Source organism: Myxocyprinus asiaticus, chromosome 10 (genome assembly GCF_019703515.2).
Source record: "Myxocyprinus asiaticus isolate MX2 ecotype Aquarium Trade chromosome 10, UBuf_Myxa_2, whole genome shotgun sequence".
In the NCBI taxonomy this organism is placed as follows: Eukaryota; Metazoa; Chordata; class Actinopteri; order Cypriniformes; family Catostomidae; genus Myxocyprinus; species Myxocyprinus asiaticus.
The window spans coordinates 23520710-23535177 of record NC_059353.1 but is presented as its reverse complement, the minus strand read 5'-3'; the positions used below and the strand labels follow the sequence as shown (position 1 = coordinate 23535177).

General features: G+C 36.8%; 1 protein-coding gene across 20 annotated transcripts in view; it reads right to left on the bottom strand.

Moving 5' to 3' along the window:
* Window positions 1-3352: 3352 nt before the first annotated feature.
* The window catches only part of lrrfip1a (leucine rich repeat (in FLII) interacting protein 1a), a 64130-nt gene continuing 53014 nt past the window's right edge, over window positions 3353-14468 (bottom strand). For 12 of the 20 annotated variants that reach the window (XM_051708296.1, XM_051708298.1, XM_051708297.1 and 9 more), the window contains 6 exons: window positions 14293-14463; window positions 13134-13226; window positions 12888-12980; window positions 12595-12687; window positions 11154-11277; window positions 6618-10259 (listed from right to left, as the gene is read on the bottom strand). In XM_051708296.1, coding sequence (XP_051564256.1) covers window positions 7504-10259; window positions 11154-11277; window positions 12595-12687; window positions 12888-12980; window positions 13134-13226; window positions 14293-14463 — 3330 coding nt within the window. In that variant the 3' untranslated portion in view covers window positions 6618-7503. Of the gene's footprint in view, window positions 4395-4921; window positions 5027-5156; window positions 5237-5451; window positions 5573-5694; window positions 5745-6617; window positions 10260-11153; window positions 11278-12594; window positions 12688-12887; window positions 12981-13133; window positions 13227-14292; window positions 14464-14468 lie in introns of those variants that run through there. The other 8 variants (XM_051708300.1, XM_051708303.1, XM_051708311.1 and 5 more) reach the window with 3 other exon arrangements.

Genomic DNA, 14468 nt, shown 5'->3' with positions numbered 1-14468 from the left:
GTTAAATATGTAAAGCTATTTTAACATCAGCTCCTGTTTTTTACCTCTATATTGGTGTGCAGCTGACAAACTGTAGGAAAAAAAGATAGATCTGCTGTGTTCTTAGAACACATGCATTTTACTGAAGTCAATAGATATGCAGACCCGCTTTTTTATACATGAAAGCTTACGGACGTTTTTGAAACTCTTAATTATTATAAGACTATTATTGTTGTCTTTTGATAAAAGTCATGCTCAGCAGCTCACAAACTGTAGGGAAATTATAGATTTTCGAATATAGCTACTGACTGGGATGTCTTGCATTGTGGTTTGGACATTGATTTAGTCTATCTCTCAGATCATAAAAAAGTGTGCTCCCCTATGAAAACTAAATGCCCCCCACTCTATATGTTCTGGCGACGGCCCTGCACTCATGTCCTATGGATTACTTTTATGCAACCTTTGTCTTTTTTGGAGCTTGAAAGTTTTGGACCCCATTGACTTGCATTGTATGGACAAAAATAGATCATATACGCTCAACAAAATAATTTTAAGGTTTAATTAAGAGTTTCAATTTCATAATAAATTTCCTTCAAATTCAATTAAGTAGTCTTTAACAACATACAATTTGTATTCAAGTTTTATTAATTTAATTTGGTTAAAGATTACACAATTCAGCTGGATGAACATTTTTTTCTGAAATTGAAATGCCTAAATCTTAAAAGTAGGCTAAACTATTTTTTTATTTGTATCCTTCAAAAATCTTTCTTACTGTTGTACAAAGTCATACAAGTCTGAGACCGCATAAGGGTCAGTACATGATGAGAGAATTATTATTTTGGGTGAGCTAGTCCTTTAATGTCAATATAGGTTAAAATAAGTGTAAAATTGTTATTTCAGTTAATATGCTGAATCAGCCACCTCAAACTGCCAAAAGCTCTCAACATCTTCACTGTAGGATTGCTGGTAGATTTTCTGGTCATTTCCTTCTTGTTCTTCAGGAACCCACTGATTTGAGGAAGCAGTTCCCAGAGTTGGCAGAGGACTTCCAGGTCCCAGAGTTCTTTGATCCTGAGCAGTTTTTCTCCAGAGTCTTTCCTATTAGTTCCCCTGGTCTGCAAACAGACTGATGTTATGTTGATCACTTGAAAATGTTTTTAATTTATTTGTTTGTAGTAGAGCTGTCTGCAGAGTTCTATTTAGTAAATTTAAATTTTTTGCTGGCCTAGTGAAGGTGTACTGTGTTTTTTTTTTATCCTGCTGCTGTCCATTTTTATAATTTAGATATTAGGAATGCCATGCAGTACCTTGAATTTTAAATTCAAATGAATATTATAAATGACATAACCTATGTTATGTTTACTGTAATGTTTACAGTCAGATAATGGACAACCTGCTAGCTCAGGTGACAGGAAGAAAGCGTGTTGTTCTTTAAAGCCCCAAAGATGCCCTTCATCTCTACCTCACAGGTGAGCCTTCAGGGGATAAGTCTGAAGTTTTGGATATTGACACACCTGATCTGCAGTGTTACCCTGGGTTTGTAACAGCATGTTGCTATGAATGCATTTTAGAAACCAGGAGACCTGGTTTCACAATACCCTGGCTCTTGAGTTCGGTGTTGTTGTCAATGTGTTCTGGAGGCATCTGTCACTCGATAGTTACGATAAAAAAGATCCATATGGAAACAAAGACCCAGTTGCAGCCACCCGAGCCGTCCTTAGGAATCTTGGAATAACTGCCAAGTGATTATCGTGATTTCTATGCTCGCAGCATGGTGATGCGGATTCAAAACCGGGCGTACCTTGGACAACCTATGGAGGCAGAACATGGACATTTTGACAAGGCATAGATGTCTCACTCATTCAGAACTGAATGCCTGGAAGTATCCAATAAGACTTTGTAGTTTCTACACTTTCAAAAGAAATCAAAGATAATTGTCTGGTGAATATACACTGGCGGCCAAACGTTTGGAATAATGTAGAGATTTTGTTCTTATGGAAAGAAATTGGTACTTTTATTCACCAAAGTGGCATTCAACTGATCACAATGTATAGTCAGGACATTAATAATGTGAAAAATTACTATTACAAATTGAAAAAAAATGTTCAGAACTTCTTTAACTACTTCAAAGAGTTCTCATCAAAAAATCCTCCACGTGCAGCAATGACAGCTTTGCAGATCCTTGGCATTCCAGCTGTCAGTTCGTCCAGATACTCAGGTGACATTTCACCCCACGCTTCCTGTAGCACTTGCCATAGATGTGGCTGTCTTGTCGGGCACTTCTCACGCACCTTACAGTCTAGCTGATCCCACAAAAGCTCAATGGGGTTAAGATCCATAACACTCTTTTCCAATTATCTGTTGTCCAATGTTTGTGTTTCTTTGCCCACTCTAACCTTTTCTTTTTCTGTTTGTTTCAAGTGTCTATTTCTTTGCAATTCTTCCCATAAGGCCTGTACCCCTGAGTCTTCTCTTTACTGTTGTACATGAAACTGGTGTTGAGCAGGTAGAATTCAATGAAGCTGTCAGCTGAGGACATGAGGAGTCTATTTCTCATACTAGAGACTCTGATGTACTTATCCTCTTGTTTAGTTGTACATCTGGCCTTCCACATCTCTTTCTGTCCTTGTTTGAGCCAGTTGTCCCTTGACTTTGAAGACTGTAGTGTACACCTTTGTATGAAATCTTCAGTTTTTTTGGCAGTTTCAAGCATTGTATAGCCTTTATTCCTCAAAATATTGACTGACGAGTTTCTAGAGAAAGCAGTTTCTTTTTTGCCATTTTCGACCTAATATTGAACTTAAGACATGCCAGTATATTGCATACTGTGGTAACTCAAAAACAAATACAAAGACAATGTTAAGCTTCATTTAACGAACCAAATAGCTTTCAGCAGTGTTTTGATATAATGGTAAGCAATTTTCTAGTATGATTACACAAGGATAAGGTGTTGGGCTGCTGGAAAGGGGCCTCTCTAGATTTGATCAAAAATTATTTCTTTCAAATAATGATGGTGCTGTTTTTTACATCAGTGATGTCCTGACTATACTTTATCAGTTGAATGCCACTTTGGTGAATTAAAATTCCAATTTCCTTCCGAAACAGTCAAATCTGTACATTATTCTAAACTTTTGGCCACCAGTGTATATATATGGACCATCGACAACTTTAAATTAAAATGGACGTTTTATTGCACAAAGAATACAGTTCTTAAAGTTAACCTACAAATGGTTTAAAGCATCATAAACAGGGTGGAGCAGCATCTCACCAGAGCTGGTCATACTAAATAATGCTTCTGATCACATACACTTCATCAAGCTTATGTGAAGTTGACCATATTTTTGTGTACAACATGAGGCTTATCTGATGCATCTTCATCACATGGAGGTTTTTACATTTATTTTTGTCCAAGGCAGTCTTGGGTAACACTAACAGTTGCTGTTCACTCAGTGTGAAACCTTGCATCTCAACAGCTTCCATATTTCAGGTAGTTGGATTCTCAGCATCAATGCAACAGTAACATTCCCTAAGATATCAGGTATGTCATCTTCATTTATTTCAAGTCAGTCTTATTGAAACCAGTAGTGATGGTAGTGAACAGCATGTTTGGCAGACCAATAAAGAAAACAAAAAACAAACAGACAGCAAAAGCCAGCAGTGAGATCTCAATATCATTCCAGGAACTTTAGCTTCAGATACATAAAGATATAGTCAACTCAGCTAGTGTTAATAAAATGTCTTTGAGAGTGGAGGAAATCAAAGTATCACACATGCACAATCACACATACTCTTCCGTCTTGTCCTAGTGAAGCAACAGTGGTCTTTATCTCCTAAAAGAAATTAAACAAATGTCCACCCAGGCATGATAAGCAGAACCATCCTATGACTGGACTTCAAAGTCAGGGCTCCACACCTAAAAAGAATCTTCCAAACAGTTTCTGTCAGCCTTGCACATGTTTGTTTGAATAAATTCAACATTCAAACAAGACACTTACCATTCTAAACTTTCTAACTACAGGTTTTGTGTTTTTGAATGACGCACACTCATGAGTTCCCCTGCGTCATTCAGAAAGTACTGATTGGGTTCTCCAAAGTGGAAGAACTCTACTCTTTAAGCTTAGATAAACAAGTAAAAATGGCACAATTGTGAGATGTAATGTATCAGAGTTCTTGTCGTGTTTGTTAATAGTTTTATAAACTTTGTGAAATGTGCAGAGTGAGGATGAGCAGAGAGCTCTTTTTATCAGGCTGCCAGCTGGGAAATGGTCAGGCAGTGGCGGTGAAGATATATATGTGCTGATTCAAAACAACTAGGGAGTTGCTGTTCCCCGAACAGCCTTCATCTTCTCCAACCTTTTCGAAAGATGGCTGTTACTGCCCTCCAACTCTTCAACCTTGTCTAATGCAGACCGTAGCTGCAATAAAAGAAGTTGAGCGAGCAATTAATAATATCATATGTAAACATAAGTAGGGCTTTGTCTTTGTTATTTGGACCCTTTTCACATTTCAGGGTTTGGAATGCAGAAGTAAACTAGAGCAAGATAGGGAGACCAAAGCAAAAATTATTGTGTTGCTATTTGCTCCAACAGTAAAAGAAAAAATCCACTATTATGTTTCCACCACGAGAAAAAAATAGGGAGATATTGATTATGGTAGTTAGAGGAGAGAAAAATGCCAAATGTACTATCACTCCCTCAGAAGTTGTATTTGAAATCCCATCACAGCAGTGTTGACTAGTTTAAATTAACAATTAAATACATTTAAATTAATGCCAGGTTATTTAACACAAAGAACAATGTTCTAAATGTGCATTAATTTTATATTTTTTTCAAAAATAACAAACGTTTGCTAGATTTACACTGCAAAATTAAGGCAGAAATACGTCATCACAGTCTGTGAAAAGGGTCCATTAGGGCTATACCACTTGGTCTTGCTTTGTTACCTCTCGCTGAAGTTTGCGTTTTTCAGCTTTAAGTTCGTCCTCCACCTTCTCTGCATTTTCTGCTGCAGCTTTGTACCGGGACACTTGACCCTCAAGTCTTGTGACCTACAACAAATTTGAATTAGAACTATTTCAAATGCTTCAATTCTGAATAAGCACCATTACAGTTGTCAAACAGTATTAACAGAAATTCTGAAATCAAAATGTAAAATAAAAAAGGTAAAACAGAACTCACATTTTGTTCAAGAGCTGTGGCTTCTTGCTCTGATTTGACAAGCTTAAATCTGAGGTCATTAATTTGTCTGTGGGTATCCCCTGAAAAAAGTAATAATTGCACATTTCTCAACACCTGAGACTTAAGAGTGTGTTATTAAATGGGACGAAAATGAAACCTATTAAAAATAATTGCTAATGATATAATCAGCATCAGATACAAGCTTATCTTTATCTCAGCACTCTAAATGTCAGTTTAATAATGTTAGGGTCTCTAGTACCCTGACCTCAACTGAGTGTGCAGGCAGTGTCCTTACTCTGTATATCCATGATGTTAGAGTCAGTGCCATTCTCCTGTACATCTCCCTCTGGGCTAGAGGAGTCCTCTACACCATTCTTTTGTTTCTTCTGCTCAAGCTGACCTTTCAATCTCTTAACCTGTTAATAAAAAATAACCAGACAAATATTCCTAACATTTGTGATATAGTAAACAACAAGTGGGAAACATGATAAAATAATAAAGGCTTAGCATTTGTAAAGCAAGGAACTGAGAAACACACCTGCTCTATTAAGTTCTCCCTCTCATCAACCAGTTTTCGTAAACGAATTTCTGAAAAGCAGGTCCAGAGGTTAACAGGTTGACCATAACACTACAAAAACAACTTGTGCTTTTTGTTGGACAAACAAGCAATGTGATAACCACATTAGGGTACATTTATAATAGCTATCACAATTTTCAATCTGCATTTCTAAAAAACGTCTTCTGCAATAGTAAAATATCACATACTCATGAACATGGACATTTTGACAAAGCATAGTTGTCTCACTCATTCACACAGAACTGAATGCCTGGAAGTATGTATGAAGACTTTGTAGTTTCTACACTTTCAAAAGAAATTGAAGATAATGGTCAGGTGAATATTATATATATATATATATATAGACCATCAGCAACTTCAAATTAAAATGGACATTTTATTGCACAAAGAATACAGTTCTTAAAGTTAACCTACATATGGATTAAAGCCTTGTAGACAAGGTGGAGCAGCCTCTCATCAGAGCTGGTCATACTAAATTTTGCATGTGGACAGTCTCCAACAATAAATGCTTCTGATCACATACACTTGTTCTCATGCTTGTTAAATAAAACTCGTTCTAAGTTTAGAAAGTAAAGTAGATTTTCACATACCAGGAGTGGGAGGACCAAATGCATGGTGGGGAGGAGTCAAGGCATGCAAAAGTGAGGCTATCCTACGGTGGGATGTGAAGGATGAGGGTGGATAACATGCAGGAACTTCGGCATACTCAATGTTCAGTGCAACAGCACAGTTCACTCAAAGTCAATGTTTACTTCAGTGTATATCTATGAATCAATCTATATTATCTTCAATGTATATCTTTAACATGTCTCAGTTACTCAGTCTGCTTACTTGAAGCTGTGAAATGAATATGTGAAAAAGAGAAAGAAGAACCTACAATGAGCTAAATAGTAAAACATGACTGTAGTTTTATTTGTATTTTTGAAAAATAGCCATTTCCTCATTTGGACTTTAAAATATTCAACTGGACATCAATCAGCTGGCATTGTTAAAATTTTTCTTTTTTTAATTTGGGTTTTATTTTAGGATAGGTCAATAGATCTCTAGGTTCCAACATCGTCTTTGGTCACCAAACAGAATAAATTAAACATTTCCACTTGTTATTATCTCCCACAATTTTAATTGAAATACAAAGTGTAACTACAAAGTTCCAGTCAAACCCTTCGAGGAATATTAAATAGGGAATGTCCCCAACAAAGTATTTTATTTACCACATGGAACACACCTATTAATATAAACAGCACACAAAATACATTGTGTCCTATTCACCCAAAGACACTTTAATTAGAAAACATGTCAGGTGTCATTGATAACTATAAATGCAGCATAGTAAACAAGCTGTTAAAGGTAGCAAAAACTTTCATTTTATTATTACATTACTTATTTTATGTGAAACATCATATCATTATGTAACATTTCAAAGTAAATATGACCTTTTACACTCTTTACTGCTAGCATTTAATGTGTGATCGGTTTTAAAAATGTATCAGACATTCTGTTTGGCCTATTTCACATCCAGAGATAATCCAGCATTTTTAATCAGATGTAAAGTATTTATGTATAAAATGTGTTTGCTGAAACATACTTATGAAAATAACATGGCAGATGATAAGACTAAGTCTTTATCAAAAACTGTAAGATAACATTTGGTATCCTAGGGTTCTCAGAAGTCTTTACAGTAATGGTCCCAAAATAGTTTCATTAAGACCTACATACTTGCAATGTTGAAGAGATGAATAATAAAAAAAAGACTCTGCACAACCTTGTATATTAAGACATTTTACATTCTTCTTTCCCTTTACCCTTCCCTTTCTTGCTACTTTTTTTAGATTCCTTTCTATCATCTTCCTTGTTGCTCACTGTTGTTTCCCTCTCAACCTCCTGCTCTCCTGAAATCTTTGATTCATTGTGAATGATCTCTTGGCCAACATCTCTTGTCCCCATCTCTGAGATAAGATTAACTCCCTCATTGTGTCTTATATCTTCTGCTGATTGTAGATGCTTCTCAACTGTGAATTCTTTATTTTCAGGTGACTCATGTTGCTGATGACTAGGTCTAACTTCTTCCTTGTTGACCTGGCTGTCCTCTGGTAAACATCCTTCTACCTCTGTTGTTGTTTGTAGGTTTTCTATGGCAAGTCCATCATCCATATGCTCCTTTGGTTTTGGTACCTGAGCTGCAAGTTCCAGAGGTCCACAATCATCTTGTGTCCGGTCCTCAATGACATCGCTTTGGAATTCCTGGCTTGGAACATGTACATTTTCTTTTAACAGTGTAACATCCATATTTGGTTGATCTAGACTGTTTTTAGGAAGTAAATCTGATGATGCTTCAAGATCCATGTCATCAAAATCAAATGATTCTCCTTCGTCTTCCTCCTCATTTTCTTCCTTGAGTTCTTGAGCAAACGCATCTGACTCTACCACGATGTCGTCATCTTCTCCTGCCAGTTGCGTATCAAGCATAACTTGATTTTTGGATGATCTTTCTTTCTCATCTTCCTCATCTTTTTCTAGATTGAGTTCTCCAAAGGCTTCTGACTCTACTGATTCCTGACTGGCCGGATCCTTTCCAGACATTTGAGCCTCAGGTATAACCTGACCTTGGAATAATTTATCCTTTTCATACTCCTCACATTTTTCTAGCTTGGGTTTTTGGTCAGAGGCTCCTGACTCTACTGATTCCTGATTGGCTTCATCCTCTCCAGACAGCTGAGCCTCAGGTTTAACCTCATCTTGGAGTGATCTTTCTTTTTCATCATCCTCATCTTTTTCAAGATTGGGTTCTTCAAAGGCTTCTGTCTCTACTGATTCCTTACTGGCCAGATCATCTCTGGACAGTTGAGCCTCAGGTATAATCTGATCTAGGAATAATTTGTCCTTTTCATCCTCCTCACATTTTTCTAGCTCGAGTTTTTGGTCAGAGGCTCCTGATTCTAATGATTCCTGATTTGTCTCATCCTCGCCAGACATGCAGGCTTCATGTTTTTCCTGATTTTGGAGTAACCTTTCCTCCTCCTCAGCTTCTTCTCCAATGTGTTGAACAAGGGTATCAGTTATAGCAGTGTATTTAACATTTTCTCTATCGAACACATTAGATATTATTAGATTTTCTTCAACTAGATCATCTTGTTGTGTCTTAATGTCTTTCTGGTCCACTTGAATACTGTCCTGAAGATGAATTTCCAACTCCTGATCAATGGGCTCTGTTGCTTGTTCCTGTATTTGTATTTCAGCTTCATTTTCTGCCTTCTTTAGCACAGAGGACAATGAAAGATTTAGAGCAGAGGCATCATGATCATCATGAAAAGTGGTCCCATCTGGATCAATATTTTGGAGCCTTGCCTCCTGTTCTACTGCATCACGGTCCAGATCACTCTTCACTTCCTTAACTTCTATTGACAAATAATCCTCAATGTTTTCAGAGTTGCTGATAGACTCGGGGGGTTCCACACACTCGCCAACAGCATTCATGGGCTTAGAAGAAAGTGTATGAGACAGTAAATCCTTTTTTTCTGAAGAATCAATCTCACTGGAGAGGATTACAACCTCTTGGCCAGGAATTGTTGAGTCCTCGGTTTGTTCATCAATAATAGTTGTGAGGTTAGTTATACTGCTTTTAGACTGAGCATCTGAAAGAACACCAGTGCTTGTTCTAGATTCAGGGCAATCAAAATCTGAGATGGTTTTAGAACTTTTTCCTGAATCAGCCTCATCCGTAACTGACTGAAATGTGTCTCTAGCATCATCAGCATTTAAATTTGTGCTTGGTATTTTAACACAGTCTGTTTCATCAGTTCTTTTATCATCATGTGAATCAGCTGGGACTTTTGAATTCATTGTTGTTTGGGATACATAATTCCCTAAGAGTTCCTTGTGGTTACCCTCTTGATCACTTTCCATCTTTTGGTTTGGATTCTCACTCAAGACTTTTACATTCTTGTCATCCACCTGTTTGTCACTCTCTTGCTTTTTGCTTTGTTTTTGCTTGCCTTTCTTTTTCTTTTTCCTCTTTTTATTTGAAACACTGGCACCTTGGGTTTGTGGAAGTTTCTCAGTTTGAAACGATTCCACAGGCTCTTCTTTGCTTTTATTATCAAGCTCTGCCTCATCAGTTTGATCTTTATCTGGGATTGGACTAGAGATGGACTCTACAGGAGTTTCTTCTTTGACTGCCTGACTAAGATCGACAGGCATTATGCCATCTTGTTGATCTGTGCCCATGTGTGCATCAGTGTGAACATTACACTCTAATTCCACTATTTTACAACCTGAATCTTCCAGTATGGACTCCTCTACTTTGATCTCTTCAATGGGTCTTGCTGCAGTGAGCACGTCTTCACCAACAGGAGTTGGAGATACTTCAGGTCTATTCTCAGACTGCCCTACACCCTGATTCATTTTGTCCCTAAGGGTTGCCTTTAAAGATGTCTTTGTAGAACTGAATGGGACATGTGAAGACAGCTGCACCTCCTTATCCAAATCTTTTTGGTGCTGGTCTTTACTCAGCTCCAACTGATGAGTGCCTGGGAGATGATTGAGGTGTCAGTCGTTAAGCCCAAAAGAAATGTGTCTGTATGTTTTTACGGTCAGAGCAAGAAGAGGGAGGGAAGAAAGAAAAATGAAGGCCCCAAGGCAAAGCTCTTAATCCAATACAAATCATGTGTAAAGGATGTCCCAAAGACGAAAGCCCAACAGATTCGAGCCAAGCACTTAACACGTCACTCTGCAGTGCCTACTCTGGTTTCAACTAAAGTATATTCTGAACAAACCGAACAAGAAACAGTGACATTTTAATCAAGGGTGATGAAGTTGCAGCTATATGATAAATACTTGTGCAATACACTATTGGACACAAGAAAGAGATATAACACCCAAAAGTGTTCGTCTTTGTGTGCTATTAACTAGCTGCTACAGTAGTTTAGTTTATCTTATTTCAGATGGTAAGCTGTAATGATTTGATTTGATTTTTTTAATTAATAAAATGCCATGTCAAGGCATTTATTGAATTCACACTATGAATTCAACAGACCAGTTGAATTGACTGGACTGACCTCAGCTGTGAATCTATTACCAGAGTAAACCTTAGAGAGGAGTGTGACTTCTGGTTTAATTATCTCTGGCAGGTAATCACATAAATAAACATGGAGCTGAAGCACATGACACAGATATTCACAGAATCTGCTCATTTGACTAATAAGAAAACACTAATTAAGTCGTCTACTTTACATTGGAAAAAAAAAAAAGTGTTGCAGGGAAGCAGGGAAGAAGTGAAGTGAAATTACAGTGCATTTGTACCAGGCTCATAGAAACAGTATGGTTAGGCTTGGCTTAAGCTTGAGATCTACAAGATGAGAGTGCAAAGTTACAAAGAATTGTTAGCATGCAATGACTGAGGAATAAAGAGAAAAACAGCTCACCAAGTACGCTACTCCCTTCTCTGATTTCAGCAGATGACGTTTGAGAATTCTGATCAGCCTCTCCTGCTTGTTCCCCTGTTTCTCCATTGGTGGCCAGATCAGGTCCAAGGACAATACCATGTTTCTAGATGAGATAAATGAATATAGGTATACTTAGTTTAGTAATAGGTCAGGTTAAAGGGATAGTTCATCCCAAAAATTTGTGAGCCATTCACTCACCCTCATGTTATTGACTTTACTTCTTCTGTGAAACACAAAAGGAGACATTAGGCAAAATGTTAGCCTCAGTCACCATTCACTTTCATAGCATCTTTTGTCCATACAATGAATGTCAATGGTGACTGAGGCTGATAATCCAACATTCTACCCAACATCTCCATTTGTGTTCCACTGAAGAAAGTCATATGGGTTTGAAACAACATCAGGGGGAGTAAATTACAGAATTGTAATTTTTTAGTTAATTATTCATTTATATTTAGACACACTTGGGGTAGAGAGTATAGTTTTCCTATACTTGATTTGTAGATGCACCAATATTATGTTGAGATTCTGTTCATTCAGTCAAAGGCAGAGTGTTAAAAGAATAGTTCACCCAAATAGAAATTTTTTTTCTTTCTTTTGCAGAACACAAATTAAGATTTTTAGAAGAATAGTTCAGCTCTGTAGGTCCATATACTGAAAGTGAATGGAGACCAACAATTTTAAACTACAAAAAGCATATAAAGGCAGCATAAAAGTAATCCATATGACCCCAGTAATTTAATCCATGTCTTCTGAAGCAATATAATTGATTTTGGGTGAGAAGAGACCAAAATGAAACTTATTTTTTCACTGTACATCTTGCCATTGCAGTCTCTAGGCATGAAAATGATTTAAAGCTCGATTACACTTCCTAGTGCTTGACGCATGTGCAGAGTTCTAGATGGTGCTATAGGAAAGTGTAATCGAGCTTGAAATTTTGATCGTCAAGAAGACTTCTGATGTATAGTGAAAAAGGAGTTATATTTTGCTCTGTTCTCACCTAAAACTGATTGGATCGCTTCAGAAGACATGTTTAAACTACAGGAACCTTATGGATTACATTTATGCAGCCATTATGTGCTCTTTGAAGCTTCACTGTTTAGGTCACCACATATTGTGAGGACCTACAGAGCTGAGATATTCTTCTAAAAATCTTCATTGTGTTCAGCAGAAGGAATAAAGTCGTATACATCTGTGATGGCATGAGGGGGAGTAAATGAGAGAATTTTCATTTTTGGGTGGACTGTTCTTTTAATGAATCAATATTTTGCTTTACATTCTAGACAATCTTTCAGTTGCCAATATAAAGAAGCTGATCAGTATGAAGAATCAAGCAACATTCTTTGTTCTGTTAGTAAATGTTTATGTGGAGAAAAGAATTAGCCCTACAATGAACTGTTTCCACCACACAGATCAATACCTTCAAAATATCTTTGAGCTGAACAACCTCATCTCTGAGCTCATCCCTTTCATTTCGAATGGCATCAGAAAATTCCTTCTGCCTCTCTAATGCCTGAACAGCACCAGAAAGGATTTGACAAAGATGAGGCGAAGAGGAGAGAAATAAAGTGAAAGATATGAAAACGTCAGTGCTGCAGACAAGAAAAAAGGCTAGGCAAAGAACAGAACAGGAAACTGATGAAGAATTATGCTAATCCAACCAACTATTTTAATATAATTCTCTAACAGTGAAAGCATTTTCAGGGATCATACCCCAATTTTTTTATTCTTCCATTCAACTGTTTCCTGGAGGTCAGAAATCTCCCTAACAAAGCCATCCTGCTTGAGTCGTAACTGACGGATCTCCTATAGAGAGGAAATGTGCATTGAAGAAGACCAAAGATGATCAGGAGGAAAGACAGAAGTTGATAAGAAGGCAAATGATAAGGCGGCAATCATTTGGAATGACAAATGCTTCAGGAGAGAGATTTTTTAAGCTCTAATTACAACAATACTCACAGTTAGAAGTTCTTCACTTTGTTTCAATGTCTCTTTCAATTCAGTGAACTGAAATTGCAGTATACTGTGGGCATGCTTCTCTCGTTCTAGGTCCTAAAACATAAAACCTGCTTTAGTTTTTGAATTTTATTATTTCAAATGTACTATGCATCTTTAAAAAGCTTTTACACAAGGTTGAAGTGCCAAGCACCATGTGAACATTGTTCTCTTTCAATCATGCAAAATGAAAAAGTCACCATTTAAATATAATCTATTATTGATTCAACAATGTTTTACAACAAACTACTTACTACTTACTATAGAGCACACAAGAGGTGCGCAATATGACCAAAATCTTTACTCTATGCAAGGTATTATTTTGAGTTATTTTATATCACGGATGCAGAATAAGTCACAAAATACTTCTTTTTTGGTTATAAATTTAACCCAAAATTGTTTTATATATTACAAAATAATGAATAATTAATAGTTTTTGATAATCTAGTGAATATGCCTAGTTTACACATAAATGAATGTACTTTATCTCATTTGATCAATTTTATTTTTTTTATTCTATAATAAATTAATAAATGAAAGTCTGGCATCAGTGAAAAAAAAAAAACCAGCTGTTTCACATTACATAACATTTAAAATAAAATAAAATAAACAGATTCAAAACATTAATACCTTAAACGTAAATATAACTGGATGAGTCACATGCAAAGCCATTGTAAAACAGTGATATACGCACTACCATGACTGCACATCAATTGAAATCTATATTAGTTAGGTAAGTTCAAACCAGTGTTGGGTAGTAATGGACTAAAATAAATCTGTATTACATAATTAATCCAAAAGTAATACATTATATAAAAAGTGTAATGATTGCATTACTGGTTACAAGTTTAGTTGTGTCATTAGTAATCAGTACCAGATCACATTTCAGAAGAAATCTACCCAACATTGGTTGCAACACTGCTTGGCAACAGAACACAACATACAGTTACACTGTATCTACACCAGATGCAAGTGGCGTGTCGCAACACAAGGACACAAAATTGCTCGCATTGTAATCAACAAAGCCATCTACACTGCAAGTAGCACAATCTGCAAAGTAATTTTCCCCCATCGCAGGGAACATATTTTGTTTTTTGTTTTTTACAGCTATGACTGTACAGACCTTACTCTTGTCCTCAAGCTCACGGCGTGTTTCAAAGAGCATCTCCTCCAGTCCAATCAAAGAGTCTTTCAAAGTGTCCACTTCATAAATCAGATTGGTCTTCTCATTATCCAGCTGTGCGTTGGACACCATGGCCTTCCGGAACTTTTCCTCTACTTCCAACAGGGCATCCTGTA